This window comes from Mesocricetus auratus, unplaced genomic scaffold (assembly GCF_017639785.1).
Source record: "Mesocricetus auratus isolate SY011 unplaced genomic scaffold, BCM_Maur_2.0 Super-Scaffold_100015, whole genome shotgun sequence".
In the NCBI taxonomy this organism is placed as follows: Eukaryota; Metazoa; Chordata; class Mammalia; order Rodentia; family Cricetidae; genus Mesocricetus; species Mesocricetus auratus.
In genome coordinates, this window is record NW_024429198.1 from 51,430,903 (window position 1) to 51,441,390 (window position 10,488).

The window sequence follows — 10,488 nt, forward strand, 5'->3', positions numbered from 1 at the left end:
GCTTAGTCACCAAGAAGTGGCCCTATTGGAAAGCATTGGAAGGATTAGGAGGTGTGGCATTGTTGGAGGAAGTGTGTCACTAGTGGGTAGGTTTTCAAAAGCCCATGCCAAGCCCAGGGTCTCTCTGCTTGTAGATCAGGAAGTAGTTCTCAGCTACTTCTCCAATACCACCTGCTGCTGCCACCATGCTCCCCACCATGATCACGTGACTAACTCTGAAACTGTAAGCCAGGCCCCGGTTAGATGTTTTCTTTTCTAAGAGCTGCCTTCATCACGGTGCCTCTTCACAGCAACAGGACAGCGACCAATGCATACAGAAAGGTTTCAAGGGTGGGAGGGCTCGATATAAAGGATGAAGTAAGCTAGGTGGACTACTCATGACGCCAGTTAGTACGTAGTGTATGCGTGTCCTTCCTCACTCCTCTCTGGCTCCAATGGGCCTGAAACACCTTTGATATCAGCATATTAAAGCATACACAAGCCACTCAGACTGTATCATCTTCCCGTCGAGTCTAAGAGAAACAGGGGATAAGGGTGGAAGGAAAACAAAAGGAGAGACACAGCAAGGCTGGGATGCTTCCTCATCCACGATGCAGTGAACTTGAGACTTTTCCTCTGGCAATAAAAGACTCTTTCAGCAACTCTCACCTCTACATGCTGATAGATACAGCTGCTCACAGTCCTTCAGTGCAAAGTTGGCAAACTGAGACAATATTTTATTTCCTGACAATCACTGTCCGGGAGAGCTGAGCCAGGATTTTCTGACTCCCTTCTCCGCAGACATTTGCACAGATGTTCACGGAAGACAATGACATTCAAGCTCGTGCATTTGCTCGTCCCATGTCTAAAGCACCCTGTGAGTTTCTACGATTCATCCTTAAGTAGCATGGTTAGACTCATGACTGTAACACTCTGGAGCTATGTTCTGACTCACTCAACTGGCCCAGCATCACTTTGGGGGTGTGCTATGGATTACATGCAAAAAAAAAGAAGGCATGCAGTATTTTTTAATTAATCATAACTATTCAATTACAAAAATAGAGGTAATGACTATTTAATAACCGAAGAAAAAGAGAACATTTAGAAAGTGATTAACTCCTAATAAACTTGAGGTTACCCATAAACACCCCATAGAAATCAATATAAAGTACATTAAGATTTTTGTTATTGTGGTTACAAGGTTTTTGCACAAAAAAATTTAATTGAACAAAAAAAATCTCAGGAAATTCACATAAAAACACATTATTGAAGCTAATTTAACAGTAAACAAATAAAGACTAATACAAATAAGAACAAGTATGATTTTTTTTAGTTATCTAAATTAGCAAAGACTAAGAAATGACTGACAGTTAATGGAATACAAAGTGACAGGCTTACTCACCATGGTCTAAACCAGTGGTTCTCAATCTGTGGGTCATGACTCCCTTTGGTGGGGTCACATCAGATATCCTGCATATCATATATTTATATTATAATTCAAAATAGCAGCAAAATTACAGTTATGACGTAGCAGAACATAGTGTTTGGGTTAGGGGACCAGCATAGCACAAGGAACTGTATTAAACGGTTGAAGTGTTAGGAAGGTTGAGAACCACTGGTCTAAACGTCCCTAATAGCATCCATGAACAATTTAAATGCAACACTTTTGCTTCTAGGAGCCTCAAATGATGATATAAAAAACGGACCAATTTAAGTCAAAAGATGTTTTCAAAAACAGCGCGCTCAAAAGGGCGTCTTACAACAGGAAAATGGCAATAATGAAGCACGGCACAGCAGTGTGCACAGCTGAGTTATGTCCAGTTTGGTGTTTTCCTTGCAGTCCGTGTCTGCCTAAACCAAGTGCCATATAACAACGTGCGCCAATATTGAGTTTAAAGCCAATATTCACTCCACCTTCTGTTTCTATGTTTTCCAAATTCCCTGTGATGATGAAAGTAGACAATGCTGTTTTAATTGCAGTTATCACACCTTTCTGGCCAGTGGACTAGAATCGGGGAAAGCGTCTCTCAAAGACTGCACAAAAGCTCCCCATGAATGTATCAAGCCAGAGAAAGCGTGAAAAGTATACAAACTGTATAGCAAGAACACCACGATGAGGCCTGTTGTGCAGCCACCATTGCCTACAAGCACGTAACTCTTCGTGGCCTACTTTTGATACAGCACTTTCAGCTCTAATAACGGGTTTCCTGGCTGGGCATTATAGCTCGCGGCAGATTACTTGCCTAACATGTGTAGATCCTAATTATCACCCCCAACAGACAGACAGACAGACAGACAGACAGACAGACAGACAGACAGACAGACAGCCGGCCTTCTGAAACACAAGGGAGACGTCAGGGAGCTACCGCTGCTTTAAGACCCATCTGAGTAGCAGGCAGTCCCTAACCCTAACACCCCATCTCCTGCCACAGATGAGACTTCACCTCTGCCTTCTGGTGCCAAAGTGCTGACCGGTGAGATGTGAGTGAGACGTGGTAAGGAACTGGAACATACCCCCTTGGCCCTTCATGCAGCGTGAGATGCAGACAAAATAGCTGAGGCTCCAGTGGCTACTCAGAACCATGAGGTCACATTGACAGTGACAACAGCTTAAAAGGGGCAAGCAGTGAGACAGACAACAGTGTCAACCTTCAACTCTGGACCTGGCATGTCAGTCCCGGACAACACACCAACAGGCTTCCCCATGTTGTGTAAGTCACTGTGTGTGTGTGTGTGTGTGTGTGTGTGTGTGTGTGTTTCAACTTGTGATGTATGACTGAAATTAACCTTGACTGACATACATAACCATGATAAATGAGCTTCTGAAATTACTGCCGAACCTATCTACTCTGGCTCCATCTCAACTGGCCAAAACACGGGACCAAAATAAACAGGAAAAATAAAAATACGGGCCGCCTCTTACTAAAGCTTTCTGTTACTTGTTATTTTTAAGTAGGTAATCTGACCCTTCCGGAGCACTTCGCTCTCACACATGCACATGTGCCTCTCTTTCTGCTCATTGGCTGCTTTTTAACTTGGGCCTAGAGCTTGACTGCTTCTGCAGGATGGTGGCCCTCAGGTAAAAATGAATGCTAAGCCATGCTGCGTGTGAACACCCTGAAACGGTCTGAAAGACCTGAGAGCATGAGACTAAGGACCAGAAAGGACAGTGGAGTGGATACATGTTCGTTCTGTGGTTCTGACCATCCTCACTGGCCCACTGTAACTACAAGGGAATGGCCATCTACGGTGGACATCACTCACAGGAGACACAGCATCTGCAGAGGGAATGTTCATGTGCTATGAAAGGTTTTCTCAGGGAATTCTTTAACCCTCTTATGAATGGATGGCAGCCTCCACAACAACCAGTGTTTGTAACTGCCTACATGGCAGTAGACATGACTGGAAACAGCAATGCCACAAAAACGGGGTGACTCTGTCTGTTATTTTGAGATATGTAAGCCTAGTCCCCTGACAGAGAGACAGCAAAGTTTCATTTCCAACATTTTAAATATGGAATTAAAGAAACTGTCACCTCAATAAAGGGGAAAAAAGGGGGCGTCTGGCTGAAGAAACTGTTCTCTATTGAATGAGTGCTCAGTACTACCCAGCTCAGTACTACCCAGAATAGCAAATATCTCCACACTGCTACAGAATTCATATTGCATTTTAAATTCAATAACATGGCATTTATTAAATAACCATTAAGTCATCAAAGCCCAAGTGGTGTTTAAATACTTCAATCTGGGGTAACAATTAGCCGAATCAATTAAAATGACTTGCCCTGTAATTGTAAAACAATTCATCAGTACTGCAAAGGGGCTTGGAAGTATTGTTTTTCCTTCCTTTCCTACAACAGAATACTCCTTCAAGGACATTAAAGGAAACTCATTGTCTGGGATTAAGACACTACAGTCAGGCTTGTAGCTATTCTAGGAAGAGACAACTGCATCAAATTAGCAATTATAGTCTTGTAGAATATTTGAACCAAGTGGTTTGCTTTGCTAAGAAACAAAATTGCCAGTGTCCATGATGAGATCCTGGGCAGCTAAACAAATGGCTACCTCAACTGGATCTTTCTTGAGGTAAGAGATGGCTAGTCTCAACATTCTAGTGCAAACAGGGGGATCGCATGAGCAGTATAATGGCATCAAAGTTTTAAAATTCAAAGGCATACGTCCCAATACAACATGTACAGTCACCTTTAGCATGACAGTGGGTTTTTTCATTCAGCAATTTTTATTAAGCCTGAAAATAAGTTGCAATTTCTAGAATGAATTTATTTAAAACACTATAACTAACAGCCTCATAAACCACTGTCTTATCATGATGGTCTATGAGTTTCTTATTTTTCTTATTGCTTGCCTAGAAGGTTGGTTCTGATTGATAAACTTAATAATATAATATCTGCCTCAAATGGGACAAGGTGAACGCCTATTACAGATCTCCAGGTATCTGAGGTCACACAGTTATTAACACTGAGGTTTGCTCATTCATTTATTAAATGCTTACTTGGAGTCTCCCGTATGACGGGATCTGTGCTAGGAGCTGAGAAATAACAAAAATAACAAAAATAACCTGAAGTTGGAGAAAATACTCTTATGCATTTCAGAGTAGAGGTGGGTAGGGAAGTGGGGGAGGCTTTTCAGACTGGACTACTCCATGAAAGAATTAATCTCCAGAAATTTAAAATGTTTTAGCAGATATTTTGCATCTTCAGGAATGACAAAATATGTAAACCATGAATGGGAGTTACTTTTCATTTTGTACACAATAGCTGGTGTACTAAAGATGGGGATCCTACTAAGACCAGACGGGAGTTCATGAATCTTCCATGAACTGTGGTTTAGTAAGTAAAAAGACAGGTCCCTCAGCAATAGCCAACAAAAATAAATGAGTTTACAAGCTGCTCTGCAAGAACTGGCTATTTTAGTAATGCAGCCAGTGAGAGAAAGAGACCCAAAATACTCTCTCTTTAACTGATGATGCAGAGGGTCACAACAGTCAAAGCATTTTCCCAGATTCTCAATGCCAGTGTGGAAATGCATTTCATGTAAGACTTTCAAAACAACCAAAGACACCAAAGAAGCCATGTCCACCCTCGCCTCGCAGGTCTAAACGTTTATCGCTGGCTGCTGCCTAAAACAACATCCTCTCCCATCCTGACCGCATCCCTTTCAGACATGGCCAATAATCAGGGTAGTGAGAACTAGGAGAAACTAGAAGTATATAGTGTAGAGAGAACATTAAACTGACGTTCTAACCATTTACCTTAGATACAAAAGTAACTACAGGCGCTGAAAAAGACCATGGTTAGTCAAAACCATGTAAAAATACACTCAGATGTTTAAATGCCTCAGCTCGTTAACTTTGTTACCACGTGACTCTGGATTCAGTTAAAAATCCCTTCCTGACTTCCTGCTCCAGCTCTCTTGGCTCAACCTTAAGTTAGTTCATAACACTTTCTAGCTGATAAAGACTTCAACTCCTTTTTATAACCTGCAGATGTCTATGGCATCTATACTTGACAGAAGCCACTCAGCATTTCTGTTTCTCTGCCTGTAGATAAGTACTAAAATCTATTATTCTGGCTCCTTCTGCACCCTCAATGACACATGCAGAAGCCTCCCCTTGAAAGTATACAAGCATCTTTATACCAATCTTAATGCATATTCATTATTATACAATATAAATGTAATTCAGATATGCTATTACATTAATGCCCTAAATAAGCAGATTCACAAGACTGCTGGCTCCAGAGTTTTTCTCACTACTATAATTTCTAATAGCTATAACAATATCTATGGGTCCAATGAATATTAGCTAATATTATAGAACCATTTATAAGACACATCAGAGGCAGGTATGTCTATTTTTCCTCCATAAAAAAAACTACAAATGAAACAAATAAAGAGAACTGATCAAGATTGTACAGTAGACTTCTTGACTCCAAATTCAACATCATTTAACATCATTTTTATTTTCCCTGTCTTATACATGCACCCTCTGTGTTGTAAATACAGACTGCCATGGAAAAAAAAGAAGTCATAATATAAGCCTAAATATCTTCTGGAGCAATATATATGTTGTTAGTTTAACAAAGCACACAAATACACCACATACCACACCACACTCAATCACAGAACATATTTTCAGAACTAAGATGAATTTCAAAGACAAAACATGGATTTAGAAGGATCTCTGACATTTGCAAACAGCCATCTGGAGCCCCTTGGGGGTCTAATTGTTCATATTTCTGCTTCTACAGTCTCCAGGTGCATAACTGATAAGGTCACAGAACACCTCAGCATAAGGCAAAAACCAAGTTCCTACAGCTCAACACCCCAGGGCACAGAATCAGAATGGGCTTCCCCTCTAGCTAATACAATACTTAATTTCAATTGTCAGCATGATTGGATTAAGAAACTTGACCCCCCAAGTTATTACTGAGATACACTAGAATGTATATGTTAGCTTTTTTACAGAAGGAATCAGCTACAGGCAAAAGACTCTGAATGTGGGTGGCATCACACTAGGGTCTTAGGACTTTCGCAAGATGAAGTAGAAAATGGGCAGCTCCCTCAGACCCAGTTGTGCGTGTGGACTTCCGGCATGGAGCAGGAGTTAATATTCTGTTCTCTCCCTGGTTCTGAATAAATCTGTGGAATCTGATCCCACAAACAGTTGATAAGCCCACAACCATTTAAAATACCTTACAGTCAGAAAGTCAATAACTAGGGTTGGCCATCCCATTAGCTCTCTCAGGGAAGTACTATCCAGGCTTTGCCTTTGGGTTCTCCAGAAGGATTTTGGGGGCAAAACCTAGGAAGTCTCATCAACTGTATTTACTACTCAAAGATCAGTTTCTTCACCGGAGAGCTGGCAAGATGGCTCAGTGGGCAAAGGCGCTTGCTGCCAAGCCTGATGACTTGAATTCCATCCCCACATGGCAGAAAGAGGGAAGTGACTCCCACGAGTTGTCCTCTAACGTTCACTTACGCATTGTGGCATGTTAATGTAAGCAATCCATGATTTGGCTCTTTTAAAGTCTACCCAGATTAAACTGTTAAAATAACTTGTCCCCCATCCCATCAGATTAGCAAAAATTTAAGAAGCAAACAAAGAGCCCTACTATATAGTAAGGATGTGGGCCCAGTGGTGTTCCCACAATGCCTATGTTTGTATCAGTCTAACCTTTGGTCTCTAGAGCAATGACAAGTGTGTCACAAGTTTAAAAAGATTCGCATGTGCTTTCAGCAAGGCAGGAATACATTCTCATCCTCAAAACAAGCCTATGTATAAGAACGCTCACTATCTCGCAACTTACAGATGAAGATGGAGGAGGAGGAGAGGGAGGGGGAGGAAGAGGAGGAAAAGGAGGAGGAGAAGGAAGAGGAAGAGGAGGAGGAGGAGGAGAAGTGGCAACTTTATGTCCACCAATGAGGGAGTAGATATAAATACAATTTAATGTCCATCGATAGAGGGCCAGATAGATACATGTTATAGGCATCCCCACAGAATATCATGCAGCTATTAGAATCTATGTTAACAAAGAAGAGATGGGACTGGTTAATGAAGGAGTCGGGTATATAGTAATATTAGCTACAAGTATGGCTTGGATTCTCAGGTGGCTAATCACAGCAGGAGTTTACGGTAAAGAACTAAAATTACACATGGTGATCCAAATCCATCCCAAGGCTTGAAAGGACACCGTGCTAAGACTTGTAGTCCACATCCTAAAAGTGTGGGGTGAGCTCAGTACTGATTGAGACCCTTTTAATGAATGACAGGGATACGAAAGTGGGTAATAAGACTGAGAGTTATGTCTGAGGCTGATGCACTTTGAGTTAGTAGGAAGTCTGAGCAATTTGCACACCACGTGCACCAATGCTCCATTGCCTAGCTGAGTTTTGGCAGAGTTTGCAGAGATGAGGGAAGGTCTGGAAATGGAAAGGTAAAGACTCACAACCTGCCAAAACATACAATTTTGCACAGTGAAGGAGGAAATGAAACCACACACACACACACACACACACACACACACACACACACCTGCAGATACATATTAAAGCACAACACATTTTGCCACCCCCACGCTAAGCAGACATGCCTCACTCAATATGCCATCTGTCCTCCCCTGGATTCAACAGTTATTACCATCGCATACTTCATTCTTAGTTTTAAAACTCCTAGTTTATTCCCAGTACCTACCACAACCACCACCACCAAGCACGCCAGCTTTCAAGCTGTTTTCCAGCTTTCAAAACTCTTTCATTTATTAATTCTCTTGTCAGTGTTTCAGTGTCTAGTCCAGGCCCATAGACAAGCAATAGAAGAAGACCTCCTTGGTGGCATTTATACAACTCATGTGAAACACACTTTACTCTGGAAAGCAAGGCATACGGCAAGTGCCTGTGACTTGAAGAAATGGCATCCTTCTGCTCAGACCTGTTTTGATCTGGCTTGTGTGTGGCCACCTCTGTCTATGTGCCTGCCCCGGCCCCGCTGCCCTACAGCAGAGCAGACTTCTTCTGAAGTCCCATGAAGCTAAGCCCGGTGAAGTCACAGTGAAAAAAAAAAAAAGAAAGAAAACAGACACAATTTAAACTGTCCCCTCCAATGTCACAACTCTCCAAACTAAAGGTGTCTACTTGACTGACAGTGGCACATCTACATATTTGTTTGCATATGTCACAGTGCAGAATAATCAGAGTGTGGGGTGGGGGACGGTGTTCTTGGCTGTTTTCTTGTGGTCAGTTTCAGGAAATACAGGCATTTCTTGGTTCAGAGCTCAGATTGCAAATCAATATGTTTTAGTGGCTTAAAATATTTTTCCTAAGCTGGAAGCGCGCTAAGCTAATAATTAACCATAAGCATACCGTCACTTCTGCTAAAGACATTTTCTGCACACAACCCTAAATCCCTCGTTGTTGTGTTAAACAGAATAGACGGGCTGTAATAAAAGATCTCCTAAGAAACATGATCGTTTTCATTGGGTCACCCGGGAGCTTTTCCTCTGAAATCTGCAGCTTCTTGGCAGACATAGGGAGGGCCGGTTGGAGAGAGCACCCCAAACAAGATACCACCCAGGGCCCAATTATTTTCGTCAGAAAGTTGCCTAAGACAACTTCAGGGTTCTCAGATTGAGTAATTCTTGCGTCCAAGGTTACTATCTGCAGGTTTCCACGATGTTGATTTTCTTTTTTTTTTTTTTTAAGGTGCCCTTATTAACTGCACTGCAAGGGTTCTGATTTGCACCTCTCTGGCGACGGCTGCTGCTGCTGGGGGGAGTGGAGTGCCGCGCCAGGGCTGCGGCAGCCTCGCAGGCCAACGAGACGGCCAGGGGCGAGCACTGCCCCCCGGCCCCGCTCCCGGGTCCCACCCTTCCTGGCACCCGCGCGCCCCGCCGGTACTCACCGCTGTCCAGCCGCGCGATCTGGGGCAGCCGGTAAGTGCTGACCAGCAGGTCGAGCGGCACAGGCACCGGGCTCCACTTCACATCTTTGAGGCTGCAGCCCAACGAGGGCACCGGGTCCATCTTCCCCACCTCCTCCGGCCCCGCGCTCCCGCGCCCGCTCCACCGCTGGCTGGCGGGCGGCTTCGCTCTCCCGCCGCGGGCAGCCGGGCAGCGAGGCACAGCGGCGGGGACGCGGGCGCCCGCCTTCAGCGGCCACACCGAGGCATGGCTGGCGCCCTCAAGCCAGGGGAGCACTGCAGGCGGCCCGGCTGGCGGCGGCGGCTCCCTCTCCTCCTCCGCCTCCCCTGGCCCCGGCTCTGCAGCTGCGGCGGCCGGCCGCCCGCCTCCTCCTCCCCGGCCCCCTCCTAGCCTCCGCCTCGAGCACAGTGTGAGGAGGAGCCGCGGGTCCGAGGAACGCCATAGCAGCGCTCCCGGCACTGACTAATCGACAAGGTGCAAGGGACGCCTGCGCAGCCCGCCCTGGCACCGCCCCCGGGCCCGCCTCCCACCGGGGACTCCGCCTCCCTGGGGCGCAGGCTCCGCCTCCCCGACTCGGGCCTCGCCTCTTTGCCTCGGATCCCGCCTCCACGCCACTAAGCTCCACCTCCCTGGAGCGCAGGCTTCACCTCGCTGGATCGCAGGCTCCACCACTAGCCCCGCCTACCTCCGAGTAGGCTCAGCCTTCCGCAGTTCCCGCCCATATATAACCCCGCCTTCCTCTAGCCCCGCCTTCCTGAACATAGCCACGCCTCCCAACCGCAGCTCCCGTAGGCCCCGCCTCCCTGTCCCCGCCTCCTTCAGGCCCCGCCTTCCGCACATTTCTCTAGCTGGGAGCTCGGCCTCCCTCCGAGGCGGCGCCCGGGACTGCGGTACCCGCTCGGCTGCGCTTCGCAAGCTTTGGCTCTCGCTCCCCCGTCCGACAGCTCGCGCGCCCTGCAGCCTCGCCCGGCGCGTCCTTCTCGGTGCCCGCGGAGCAGCCGGCGCTCTTCATGGAAGGCAGTGGCGAACTCTGATGGTGTCTCTGGCAGCTGCAGGTTTTCCTGGCTTTAGGG

General features: G+C 45.6%; 1 protein-coding gene across 2 annotated transcripts in view; it reads right to left on the reverse strand.

Annotated features, from left to right (window-relative positions):
* The window catches only part of Garem1 (GRB2 associated regulator of MAPK1 subtype 1), a 162,800-nt gene extending 152,849 nt beyond the window's left edge, over positions 1 to 9,951 (reverse strand). For both annotated transcript variants that reach the window (XR_005881702.1, XM_005065345.4), the window contains exon 1: positions 9,397 to 9,951. Coding sequence is in view for 1 of the 2 variants with exons in the window: in XM_005065345.4 (XP_005065402.2) it covers positions 9,397 to 9,517 (121 nt within the window). In the remaining variant the exon portion in view is untranslated. The remainder of the gene's footprint in view (positions 1 to 9,396) is intronic.
* Between the last annotated feature and the right edge of the window lie 537 nt (positions 9,952 to 10,488).